Source organism: Stegostoma tigrinum, chromosome 31 (genome assembly GCF_030684315.1).
Source record: "Stegostoma tigrinum isolate sSteTig4 chromosome 31, sSteTig4.hap1, whole genome shotgun sequence".
Classification (NCBI taxonomy): Eukaryota; Metazoa; Chordata; class Chondrichthyes; order Orectolobiformes; family Stegostomatidae; genus Stegostoma; species Stegostoma tigrinum.
This window is the reverse complement of record NC_081384.1, coordinates 17,967,623-17,981,920: the sequence shown is the minus strand read 5'-3', so window position 1 is coordinate 17,981,920 and position 14,298 is coordinate 17,967,623. Positions and strand designations below refer to the sequence as shown.

General features: G+C 36.7%; 1 protein-coding gene across 1 annotated transcript in view; it reads right to left on the bottom strand.

Moving 5' to 3' along the window:
- Positions 1-397: 397 nt before the first annotated feature.
- znf281b (zinc finger protein 281b) overlaps positions 398-14,298 on the bottom strand; it is a 32,466-nt gene continuing 18,565 nt past the window's right edge. The window contains exons 4-7 of the mRNA XM_048560447.2: positions 11,694-11,814; positions 11,396-11,479; positions 10,246-10,364; positions 398-9,437 (exon numbers count right to left, since the gene is read on the bottom strand). Of these exons, the coding sequence (XP_048416404.1) occupies positions 7,884-9,437; positions 10,246-10,364; positions 11,396-11,479; positions 11,694-11,814 (1,878 nt within the window). The 3' untranslated portion in view covers positions 398-7,883. The remainder of the gene's footprint in view (positions 9,438-10,245; positions 10,365-11,395; positions 11,480-11,693; positions 11,815-14,298) is intronic.

Genomic DNA, 14,298 nt, shown 5'->3' with positions numbered 1-14,298 from the left:
GCTACCACGTAGAAAGCATACAATATATAAAACGTGGAGTCGTGTGACACCTGTTGATAAGATTGCATCTTTTGTTACATTAAACAATGCTGTAATTTTTTTAAGCAGTTGACAATAATCCACTGTTCTAAGAACATTTATTTTCTAAACACAATTTATAAATTTGAGTAAGTTTTCACTGTGTCGATGTATGTTTCATACTTTCCAAATGACATCCAATGACTATCTAGGTAATGGAAAAAGTTATGCAGTTACAAACAGGTGGGTGGACTACCGAGTGCTGTGTAGTAATTACTGCTTAAGGGATATCCATTTCTATTATGCATGTACGCACAGCAATTTTAAAAAAATGGTTCTTTCATTAAGCAGAAATTCAGAATAGAACAAAATCAAGTACTAGGTTGGCAGGAACATTTTATTGATGTCAGAAATGGTGCACCACACACTAGCTTGACCATTAATAAAGTTCACATGAAATATTTCATGATCTATACAAAAGAAAAAAGGTAGAAGTCATAATCCATTACATAATTTGGATCAAGTGTGAAGCAAATAAGGATTACACTGCTCAATTATAACAGAAGGGTTCTTACATAATACAAATATATTTCACATAATGAGTGAAAGTAAACAGTTTCCTTACAAACTTGTAAAAAAATGCACAATTAAACACTTTCTACAAAAACTGCTATTGTGAGGTAAATGTGGTATGTTAATATATAAGGCTAACGGTTTAAATAGAGAGATAACAGATTTTCCTAATTCACAGAATATTGCATTTGTTTTTGGTGCTTTAATAATAGCTGCGAGTGTTGATTAAAGTCTCCACTGCATGACACTGACACTTTCTAATTACAGCATTACTGCAGAATCCTTTTCTGCCCCCTTCACTCATGTTCATTATGCAATCTCAAATTTAAGTTCTACACAGGTTGAGAACTAGTAATGTGCAAAACAAAAAAAAGAAAAAAAACAGTAGACTCCCTTTAACTGTGTTACATAGGAAAGATCATGAATTCTTTTGGAAATTTAAACTACAAACTTAGACATATACTTTGCCTTTTCATAAGCTGGTAATTAGCAGGTTTGATACAAGATATCTAAAAATCCTTGTGTTGGTGTATCAAACGAACTGATGTCAGCCTGTTTACACCTCATGAAATAGCAGGATAAGTAGTCATCAAATTTGATAATTGAGGTTTGTACAGACATGAAAAAATGACCTCTAAACATTCACATATCTGAATTCTGGTGAAAATATTTAAATATTATAAATGTATAATATTTACAAGGCTTACACTGTAATGGCTTTTCATGACAAACATGGAATATCTGCAGCTCTACAACAGAACAGAATAGCTCTCGAAGTTTTCGTATGTTAAGTTGCTTCAAGGTCTACCAAAGTCCTGTTAATGCAGTCGCAGGAGTTGCAAGTCGAGAAAAATGTTCAATTGGAAGGAAGTTCTTTTACATTTGTGAAATAAAATTTGCATAGATCACCACCTGGATTAATTGTCACCACCTGGATTAATTATCTACAATATTCTGTACTGCTGATTTCATATTGCCCAGGGTGAGAAGTACTACTGAATTAGCCTTAGAGTGTCAAGATTGAGATGGGGTCAGGATTGCCAACCCTCCAGGACTGCCCAGGAGTCTCCAGGAGTCTCCTGCTGTGAGAAACCTGGAAGAAAAAAAATCATAGGAGCATTTTTCATTTTATTAGTCATGAAAATACTGAAGATGGGAAAATAGCTTTCAGAATGGGCAGAATGGCTGAATACTAGTGATCACAAGATGGAACCTCCAGGAATATGTCCAACCAGAGTCAGCAACCATATACGATGCCAAATAAGGCTTTTCTGATTTCAGTCTGTAGTTGGTACGAATGTGGACGCGGGACTAAGAGTAACTCCAGGGTTCTTTAATAAGTTGTGTTCTAACACCTTTACTTAGAAATCACTGTTCACATCTCTTTCTTGTGAGTAGTGTGTACATGTGGAAGGGGCAGGGAAAAAAGGAATGCTTCTCTCTTCCAACCCACCAAATGAAATGGTACAACCTTTATACAAATTGCAGTTTGTTTCTTTATTGCAAAATTAAAATCTACTAAACTTTCTAGACATAAATGCAGCTAGATAAGGAAAATATTATGCACTACAGACTACTTCTGAATATTTAATGATGGAATCTCTTGTTAATCTATTCCGTACTACAAACATTACCCATATTTGAAGATTTTCCATGTGACACTGTGATACAAAGTTACACTTTTGGATTTCCTACTAGAATTTAAATCTGAACTACAAGGGCAGTTTTACCTAGAGATAAAAACCTGAAGAAAATTTCTACAGCTAAAGTTCTAAAAAGAGTCACCTGCTCCATATGATGGGTCACAAAATACGAGAAAGATGGTAATCCACATTAAAGTCAGGAGAGAATACAGCCCTTGCTAAATACCCTTTACTTAATTCAGGGCTCAATGATCAGTAACAAATCCTGTATTTCTGGGACTGATGAAAAATTATTTAAAAACATCTTCTGGCAGCCCTTCCAAGAGGTTCATTTGTCTGTAACTTATTTCATGAATTATATTGATCATGCAACACAGGAAGCTAATTTGGATCGGTGCTTCATGCAACACCATCATCTGCTCCTCCAAATTGGTACATATGGATGGACATTTGACAAAAAAGACACCGTTTCCTGACATTGAAAGTACACAGCCTGATTTCACAATGATTCATTCATTAATAACTTGCGGTGTAAGGTCTTAGAAAAGTATCCAGTTCACTTCCCCATATAACTCAATTACACAGAAATCCATTCATGCAGGGTATATTCTATGACCTTGCAGCACACAGAATAATGTTACTTGAAGCTACATTGTGCTACAATTCTTCTAATCAGAAATAACCTTCTTGGGAAGAAATTTTAAAAAAAAGTAAAAATATTTATAAATTAAGAAGTTCACATTGTACTCAGCATATTGAGCGAGGTTAGTTAATTAATTGTGATCACATTGCGGTCGTTTCTAGGCAATCAGGCCAGGATTTTAAAAACAAGCATAAAATAGAATATTATATCAGAACTATAGATTTAAATCTGTCTTTATGGATTCCTCTTTCCAAACTGTGCCTTTCACACTTGGGAGTAGTTTGCGAAAGATAGCATTACTGAATCAGTGTTACTGAGTTACATTTTAAAAACATCTGCTGAACTTGGCTAGATTACAAAATCACAAATTCTATTATTTTCTAAAATGCATTGTTGCAGATATTCACAGTATTATTGAACCAAAATTATTGAGCTATAAAACCTCACAGAAGTAAATATAATTTTTAAAGTTGGTTCTAAGAAACTAAGCCTTGATTACTATTTTCGAATAAGTTCATGCAAGTTGGTCAAATGAGTTCAAGATGAGGTGATAAATCCTTAGCTGGACCTGCTGGAATATATATTTTAATCTAAATCTTATATTCAGAGGCATTTGTTCTTTCCTTTTTATATATTGCTAGGCTGAGTATGTCGGTTGTATCTAGAAATATGCCTACACTGGGCAATTGGCAAATAATTACGTCACAGCATGTAGTTAGAGGAGGGAGATGTGATCTAATAACCCCCTAAAGATATATGTACAATCTGATCTAAGTTATTAGCAGCAAATATCTTTGAACAAGATTCATAAAGTCTTGCCAGATAAAATGCATTAGATCACTGGAAGAGACATAAGGGTAACAGAATTGATATTAAAAAATGACTAAAATTTTTACATCTTTAGCTGCACAAGTCTGATTATTCCAAACACTACTAAATAATTTTACTCTACCCTCTTGTGTGAAAGCAGGAAACAGGAATCCACTACGTCACATTCATTATTGCTGAGGTCATAGGAGGCCTTTGTTTCATGTTGCTAATTAAATAATAGTTCAATTTTCTCTTGATGGCATAATGAATAACCTAAAATAAAACCAATTTATAGCACTTGTGCAACTACAAGTTGAATGTTCTTAAAATCTAAACTCAAATTTTTCCTTTATCAGTTGAACATTTCACAAAATTTTCAATGGGAAATATTACAGCAATAACAATTACTATAATCAATACTGCAGTACACTTACACAGACGCGCAGGGGAATGGTTTAGCAAGTGGCTTCATGGTGCTTAAAAGCTTGATGTAGTGAGGCCTAGTTATGACTTTTAAAAATATAACTTATCAATAATGGTGTTTGTGGAAAGATGTACTTTATACAGAGTATGATTTCTGTCAAGAGTATTATTAAGTTGCCAGCAAATGATCCCATCTAATCTACTGAAACACTTGGTATAATGAATACCTTCGCACATACATGTCACGTGAGTCTGGATTGTATGTTACAGCAAACAATCTGATAAAAAGATGGTTACATATAATACCTGATTTAGTCTATAATGCTTTGACAGAAGTAGTTGGAGTGTATCAGATTAGATTAGTCACCTGTTTAAAAGATTAATTCAAAGGTATTTCATAGCTGGCCATTCACTGTGGTGAATCCTACATATTTGTGAAAACTGGATCAATTAAGGACCACATCACTAACTACACGTAACAAAATTGCAAGTCTAAATTTCCAACTAGTGGGGCACTTCTAAAAGTGGGGCAAAAATGAAAAAGCGGTAGCTTCTGGCCTTTATAATTTCTAGCAGAAAATAGAAATTTGATGTAATTGCTGACTGAAAATGGAAAGAAATGAATTGTGCACTGATAAGGGAAATAGCAGAAGTCAAGGTTAAAACGAATGCTCCACAAAACATGCAACTGCATTAGTACATTATACACAACATACCTTAAACTAGTGTTAACTCCTCTATCCACTTTTAGATACACGTAACCAGAATAGTAAGTAGTAAATGGCTTGTAGGCATATTCCATTTGGTATGAAATTTTAATTGCAAATTTTCATAACTTTTTCGCAATGAAAAGTCTATTAGCTCAATAGCAACAAGAATGGTTATGCCTCTTAGATGCAGAGCCATTCTGATGCATTGTGACTTTAAAAAATGGTCAGAAGCCAAGTACCATCAACTGCTTTCAAGTAAAACTGATGAAATCCATTTTTGGGAATCACTTGGTGGTCTCCTCTTCTGGCAAAAGAAACAATCAGTACAGAATCATCTCACTTCAATATTGCTCCATTATAACAAGGCAAGGATGGATAAATTGTGACTTACAGATTTAGTCTCATTGGGTTGTGGCTAAACATCTGTCATCTAAATGCAATGCTTTACTGCTAAAATGTGGATTTAGACAAAGAAATTTTTCCAGTCTAAAAATGAGTGTACAGACATACACAACTGGGAAAACTACAGCGACACTTGCTCATTATTACGATCATTCACTGAACATCTCCTCCCACCGTGTAGCCTGCTCACTGATGCTAATGTGAAGCAATGGCTTCAGTCTTTTCCCACTTCCCTTTCACCAATCCACTCTTCCCCCAATTGTGCTCAGCAATGACTCCAAACAAGCATGCTAACAAAACAAAAACTCAACCATTGTGGATGGGATTTTGATTTGGCAAGAAATCCAAGTTTACAACTTGATGTGAGGTAAAATCCATCAATAAGGAAGAAAAAAAATTGGGAGAACTGGCAGAATGGGTGGGAAGGGCCAAATGGCCTACTCCAGCTCCTAATTAGTATCCTCATATGAACAAGACGATAAGCTGGGATGATAAGGAAGTTTTCTGGTGAGGAATCAGAGTTAAAAAACTCAAAGCAATAATTTTAGATAATTCAGGGTAGCAAGATACAGGGATTTAGAACACTGAATGCCAAAATTAGGAAAAAGAGAATGGGTTATCAAGAAGAGTGTTTAATCAGAGGGTACTGCATTAATTTATGAAACAGCTTGATGCTGCAATGGGAAGACGACCAATTTTGTATTATGGAGAGAGCACTCAGATTGGGATGAGGTCCTCCTTCATCCAAACCTATCAGGACACTCTAAATTTCAGGTCCTAAAATGTTACAAAAGAATCTCATTTCACTATGCTGGACAAAATTAATTTTGCTCTATGCACGTGTTCCATGGGCGACTGAATTAAATTTCTTGTTCAAACAGGCAACAAAATAAAAAACCAGGCAGTGTATTTCCTAGCAGGGCACATAGCCTCAAGTCAAATACAAGGACATCTAGCATTTAGTTTACAACCGTTTTAAAGGCTTGGTTATTTTAGTGATAAACTGATGTACAGTTAAGCTCAATCAGCAACATGAACACTGCTGGAATCATTTGAAAGCAGGTCCAATTCTAGTCTTGATTATAATCAACATACTCAAGAAAAGGAAGCTGTGCATCTTGATTACTGCTGTTTAGACAATTTCTGATCACTGTACCACTAGACGTATTATGGGTTGAAAAACTCTAGGAGACATCTTTGACTCTAGACTTACAATCCACAGCTAGAGAGTTTACTTACTATTCCACTGGCTTTTCCCAGGTAAGGGAAATTCTCTAACTGTTCCTTGAGATAATTCAAGTCAAATACAACTTTTTCAAACATACAATATAATTGTTAGCAATCTTACAGATATCTCTCTGCAACTACACAAACTATTTATGAATTATAAATAACAAAGCTTATGTACTGTAATCATTTGAGTCCTCAGGCATTCAGGATGGAATACAGAATCAAAGTAAAATTACTTTGAATATATACAACTAGGCCAATAAATCAAGCATGTGTTGGTTTAACTAAATTTGTTACTTTTGACTATTTCTCATTTTCAATTTCTTAAAACTCAAAATAAAGCAGCAAATTACCACACACTTTTAATGGCTATTAAAATAGCAGGTTGTTACCATTAAACTGATGGGCAAATCTGAACTGTAACACTATGCTTTTGCAACACTATGAAACTTTAAAAGACTTTATGTAGCATACTGAACCTTTCAATATACTTTGCACCCATAGTTTTCACTGTACAGTACTGCAATTTCATCCTTTCACCCTGTACTTTGCAGTTTTCTGAAACAAGGATCTTTTCTCCTGTAAACATCACTAAGGTTAGTGGGAATTATTATATTTACACAATGTTGATTCATGCTACTTGTACTACTGATACTTGCATTGGTACCTGCCTATTCACGGCTTTCAAAATGCAGAATGAGGTAAATAAAGTCTTGCCTACCTAATTTTTTTTTAAAGATTTTTAAAAACCTTTTTTTTATTACTACACTGAAATGAAATTGGTCATTAGTTCCTTTTGACTCAATGAGGTTACTGCTCTACAGCTTCAAAGCTGTTTTCAGGGACCAAATGCTTCAATGCACAGATGTGCAAGGCAAAATTCCCAACATCAAAGTTCTGCTCCCCTTTCAAGTCAGTGCTTGTGGAATTTGTTTCAATAGAAATCTCCCCTTACTGCATCAAATGTTTCCTGAGTCATACTACAAACTAGAGCCATAGATCAATATTATTGATGTCTCTATTTTGAAAATTGAACGTTGAGCACTTCCCTGATGCTTTGAGTTACTCTTTTTTCCATTAATAGTACAGTTGAATTTTAAAAAAACACAAATCCCACAAAAAAACATTTAACCCCATCCAAGTCATGCTATTCTGCTGAAACATTTCCCAATCCACTGAGAAAGAAATTCCAGACTTATTTAATTTTCTGCCTATCCACTGTGTTTAAAATTTATTCCTAATACAAACTGTTCTAACATGATTACAGGCTGAATGCACCAAACAAAATGGTAAAATGTTGCATTGGAAGGGCTTCATACATTTTTTCTCAGAACCTGATATATCAACATTTGGACTGGCAATGTGCTTACACATGGTCAAAAACATGGTATCAAGCACTCAAGGCCCTCCAGCCTGGTCATACTTATGACCTTACCTGTAACTTTGGCTGGTTGGAGTCTTGGCTCCTGTACTAATTGGCTCATTAGCATCAGACAACAAATTAGTGTACCCTGAGAATTCAGAAACTGTAGTCCTTATTCTGTGGCCTGCCTCTTCGTTGGTGCCACTGCTGAAGGTCATTGGCACTCTACCACCTGACTTAAACTGAGATCCAAAGGCCTGGGCAAAATTCTCAATCTGATAGACCTGATGGTTCAGGCCAGCCTCCAAGTTCTTTTGTTGTTCCAGCTGCCCTACTAACTCCTGAGATGGCGTCAGCCTTTGATGAGCAGCTTCTGTACCAGGGAAATGAATGCCAGGTTGGGAACTTCCAACCAACAAACCAAAATGTGATTTTGGTGAGGTGGTTGGCAATACTGAGGTAATAGATGGACTGAAACCACACTCGAGTGCAGGTGTAGTATAAGCCTGTTTATCAGGGAATAAATTATGGCTGGGGAGACTGGATGGAAGACTAGAGGAACAAAACTGCATCCCTGGGTTTAGTGAAAACCCATCACTTTGACTTGTTCTCTCTAAAGCTTGCTGCAGATACTTAGAATATTCTTGGAGCATTCCTGTTTTGTCACCACGAGATGCATGTGGCTCTGGGCAAACAGCACTCTCATGCATCTCTGGATTTTCTCCTGAAGAATGGATTGGGATATGTTGGTCAGCAATATCAAAAGGAACATCATGCTGGCCCTCATGCTTGTGGGAATATTGATCTAGAAGGCTTTGAAGGACCTCATCTGGGATTCCAGACTTTTCGTGACAAACTTTCACGTCCACATTCATTGGAGAAGAGTCCAGTAGGGTAAGTGAGGTTTCATTATCCATGACACTTGCAACTGCTGCCTGAATTACGGACTGTTGAGATGCCATCTGCCCTATGCTTACTGCATAGTCATTGTTGCTGGAAGCAGCTTGCAGGTATCTTTTTTTCTTAAAAAACTGCATAGCATCATCATAGTTGCAGTTGCTAGCCTGTTCAGACTTATTGCCTGTATTCTGCAGTAAGACAATATTATCCATGCTGGTGCTATTATTCAATGCCAAAGTCCCTTGTTTATTAGTCATCAGCTTTTGCCTCACCAGTTCAGTGGCAGGTATAACAAGAGGTGTCACATTGTTCAGGCCTGTCCTTTGTGGGCTCTTCCGATTCACTTTTTTGATGACCAGTTTTGGTGCTCTGGTTTGCAAATCCTCTTCATTTCCCAACTTCATATTAGAGGACACCATTGGCATCTCAACAGCATATTCATGCATATTATATACAGACAATTTATCTTTGCAGGTGGTTAAGTTACTTGGAAGTTCAGAAATGTTGGATTTATTCTTTTTGCGAGCTGTCTTCTCCTTAGTCTCCTGAGATGTAGCTTTTGATTTTGTTTTCTTGCGTGCACCTGTACTTCCCTGAGTTGATGTGAAGCAACCATTCCCCATTTGATTTGATGGTCCAGGTTCCATTCCATTTTCACTTTTACCAAGGACTTCACCACATGTTCGTCTGTGCTTTAATAATCTGTCTGTTCTAGAAAAATACTGGGAAGAAGATGAAAAGGAGAATTACAAATCCCTTGTACAATAATTAACACTCACATACATGCACAGACGTAGGGAATCACAGAATGGTTATGATGCACAAACATATATAAACATTAACAATGAATGGGCACTGAAAATAAAACAGGAGCTTCTATTCCCAAAAATAAATATTTCACTATCATATCTAATGAGGTAGCTACCTTGAGAGCAGAGAAGTGGAAAAAACTGATAGCAGATGACACTTCCATGACAATGGACAATATGCTGCAGGCTGTTACAGGCAAACCTTACATAATGTTGGATATTCTTTTACCAATTTTGAAATCTACAAATATTGACTATGGTTATTTTCACAAAGTCCATTTTCCATCCACTACAAACAGAATTGTAAAAATTGTTGCGATTCATTTGATTTATAGTACATGGAAGTTTCAAAATAGGTTAAATTTTATCCTACTCTTTGATTACATATTTTAATTCTCTACAATCTCTTTCCTTAAAGTCTCAGAAACTAAGGATTATTTTACCATATGTTGCCCTGCCCCACACACTTCAGCTGGCCTACACAGGCAGGAAACTGAGTCAGCTTTCGGAACAGAGTATAATTAATAAGTACACTGATTTAGCAATACTAGCCAACAGGTTTTATGCCTTGCTTTAACCTAACCACAGGACTTGACTATATAAATCCAGACTCACTCCACAAATCTGTTTTTATTAATTTAACAATGCAGCTTTACTATTTACATTTCACATCATTCCCATTCACAGGAACTGAGTTCAAAAGCAGTCAGTTCACAGATACCTGTTGACAAGTGTGGCACTGATAAGGCTTTTCTCCACTGTGTGTCCGTTTGTGTCGCTCCATGTGATATTTCTGGATGAACCTCATATTACACTGATCACAACAAAACGGCTTCTCTCCTGGGGATGATATGTGCATATACGTTTTAAATTTTAAAACTTCAAAATATACATAAATATCAATGTCTGTGCACAATTCCACCTGTAAAGAAAGGTGTATGATGTACAATACACATGATTACATTTCGGGATTGCATTTCAAAGTAATGACATTTGGGTGTTGGTTAATCTCGTGAAATTTTTTAAAAAATAAAATCAACTAGGTCAGTCTTTTTCTGCAACAGTGACCCAACCTAATATATGTTAGCGTTAACCCTGGAATGTCAATGGAAATTTATAGTGTGGAGGCCTTTGATAGGTGAGTAAACACTGGAGGCCATTAGCTTGCTTTAAGATCAGAATAATCAAGAATTAGTGTTTGGTTTAGAAAATAATAGACTGCAGATCTTTAGGGCAGTTTTGAGGAGACCTGACTAGCTAGAAGCAAATTTTAGTCTCACCTACAAAAGAGCTTTTCCAATAGTTCAGGAATAAAATTATCTAAGTAGCAAAGTTTTCTTTACGCAATTTCCAGATCAGCAGTGTTTGGTTAGAAGTCTGCAGATTAGTAGAAACTTTAAAGTCCAATCTCCTAGTTTTGAGAGTTTTCACACAAGATGATTTCACAGTTCACAGGGCAGAAACTGGGGAGAATCAGTTTGCCCTGGAGTTGATTCGCTGTAAAGTGATGGTGTTAGAGAATAGGTTCAACCTTTCCTTTGCTGGGGGCTTTAAAGTTTTACTGACAGAGTTCTGTAACTAGGAAACTTGTTAAGTTTATTTGTTTTTGTCTTGCATAGTAAACATCTGTTGTTAAAGAGATTCTGTAGCTTTGTGTGACTATGTTTCAGTGAAAGACCACCATGTTAGCTAAAATAAAAAAAAACACAAGATTGATTGGCCAGATTTAATTCTGGACCTGTCCAGAAGTACCATCAGCTAGAATCATATAACACCACACAGGTAGCAGGTATAGAATTTTTAAAAGTTACAAGAAAAATTCAACACTAAATTAGCTGAAATAGGTGCCAATAAAATTGCTGGGTGCATACCACTGTGGATCTTCTCGTGCCTTTGAAGCAGATACTTCTGAATGAAACACATGTTGCACTGGCTACATTGGAAAGGTCGTTCACCTACACCAAGAACAATTTTATAATTATCCCTCTAACATAGACTGTCACGTCAAACTAAATAGTTTCAAACAAGAATTGAAGCAAGAAATTCATCAGTAAAAAAAGTAAGAAACAGAGAAGCAAAGCCTCAGCAGAAAGCGTTAAGAATTACATGGAAAATACTGGGAAAATTCATAGCTTACTTTCACTGTCATCAACACTTTTCATTTCTTACCAGTATGAATTAGTACATGGCGACGAAGATGGTAAGAACTGCGGAAAGAGGCACAGCAATGCTCACATATATGAACCTTCGGACCGTGTGAAAGGTTGGTACCGTCTCCACCTGTCGAAGACTATGAAGAAAAAACATTCTTCCTTAAAGCACAAGAATTAGTATTTTAAACCAAATTATCTACTTAATATTGTGGTCAGATTTAAAAACCTAATTAGATGTGATGATGGTAATTATCTTACTTTAATCAATTACCTTATCATCAAAGCATAATGGCAATGCTATCAATTCGGAGAACAATTAATGAGCAAAGTTGTAAGAATGTATGCACACAAAATTCATCATATCCAAGCTGCCAAAATTTTCGGTGGTATTCAGCAGCAGACAGTGCAGGTGACATTTGAAAATGTAATACATTTTCTGTTTTGCATTATATTATCTTTATTTCTGTGTCATTTTCAATTCTTCTGTCCATACTTGTAATGGAATTGGGCCATGTAAACTTGCTATGACTTAACATGATGGTCCAAGGAATATAGCATTGAAACACTTAATGGTAAAGAAAGTCACAAACGGAAGAATCAACAGGTGCAAAAGGACATCTAGGAGATGTGAAACATAGCAACTTGCAAAAATTTTTTTTGTACTGAAAAGATGGCATGATTCTTGAACAAGTTGAGCATTGATCAGCTTTTTTCTAAATTTCAGTCATATCACCATCTTTTCAGTGTGACTACACATAGGGCTTTAGCAGACTTTAGGCTTTAGAATATAATACTTTGGTCAAGATTCTACATTGCTTATATGATAGCATTCATGCACTACTCTGCTTAACTTGGTTGGAGATTTACCACAGCTTTTCAAGATCATTTTGGTTGCCCATAAATTATACGCTTTTCTTTTTGAATCTATCAAAAAAGTTTTGATTGTGTCATGTTGTTAATAAAAAAATGATGCTTTCAACCTGTCTTACCACTTAGATTAAACACAGGAAAAAGTGAATTAAATTTAAAAATGTGAAGACTGGAATATCTTATTAGTGAGAGCAATTCTTCCAGAATAAATACCATAAGTTTTAAACAGTGTCAAACACTTGATTTGTGTGTGTTTAGGTCCTGCACTGCCACTATCTCACTTTAATGAAATAACCTCCTAGGTTTCATTTTATAGACAATAGGTGTTGGATTAGGCCATTCGGCCCTTCGAGCCAGCACCGCCATTCATTATGATCATGGCTGATCATCCACAATCAGTATCCTGTTCCTGCCTTATCCCCATAACCCTCGATTCCGCTATCTTTAAGAGCTCTGTCTATCTCTTTCTTGAAAGCATCCAGAGAGTTGGCCTCCACTGCCTTCTGGGGCAGAGCATTCCATATATCCACCACTCTCTGAGTGAAGAAGTTTTTCCTCAACTCTGTTCTAAATGGCCTACCCCTGATTTTTAAACTGTGTCCTCTGGTCCTGGACTCACCCATCAGCGGAAACATGCTTCCTGCCTCCACAGTGTCCAATCCCTTAATAATCTTATACGTCTCAATCAGATCCCCTCCCATCCTTCTAAACTCAAGAGTATACAAGCCCAGTCGCTCCAATCTTTCAACATATGATAGTCCTGCCATTCCGGGAATTGACCTTGTGAACCTACGCTGCACTCCCTCAATAGCAAGAATGTCCTTCCTCAAATTGGGAGACCAAAACTGCACACAATACTCCAGGTGCGGTCTCACCAGGGCCCTGTACAGCTGCAGAAAGACCTCTTTGCTCTTATACTCAATTCCTCTTGTGATGAAGGCCAGCATGCTATTAGCTTTCTTCACTACCTGCAGTACCTGCATGCTTGCTTTCATTGACTGATGTACAGGAACACCTAGATCTCGTTGTGCTTCCCCTTTACCTAACTTGACTCCATTGAGATAGTAATCTGCTGTCCTGTTCTTGCCACCAAAGTGTATAACCATACATTTATCCACATTAAACTGCATCTGCCATGCATCCGTCCACTCACCTAGCCTGTCCAAGTCACCCTATATTCTAATAACATATTCCTCACATTTCACACTGCCACCCAACTTTGTGTCATCAGCAAATTTGCTAATATTACTTCTAATGCCTTCGTCTATATCATTAATATATATCGTAAACAGCTGCGGTCCCAGCACCGAATCTTGTGGTACCCCACTGGTCACTGCCTGCCATTCCGAAAGGGACCTGTTTATCACTACTCTTCGCTTCCTGTCAGCCAGCCAATTTTCAATCCAACTCAGTATTTTGCCCCCAATACCATGTGCCCTAATTTTGTTCACCAATCTCCTATGCGGGACTTTATCAAAGGCTTTCTGAAAGTCCAGGTACACTACATCCACTGGCTCTCCCTTATCCATCTTCATAGATACATCCTCAAAAAATTCCAGAAGATTAGTCAAGCACGATTTCCCCTTCGTAAACCCATGCTGACTCTGACCTATTCTGTTACTGTTATCCAAATGAGTTGTAATTTCATCTTTTATAATTGGCTCCAGCATCTTTCCCACCACTGACGTCAGGCTAACTGGTCTGTAATTTCCTGTTTTCTCTCTCCCTTCTTTCTTGAGAAGTGGGACAAC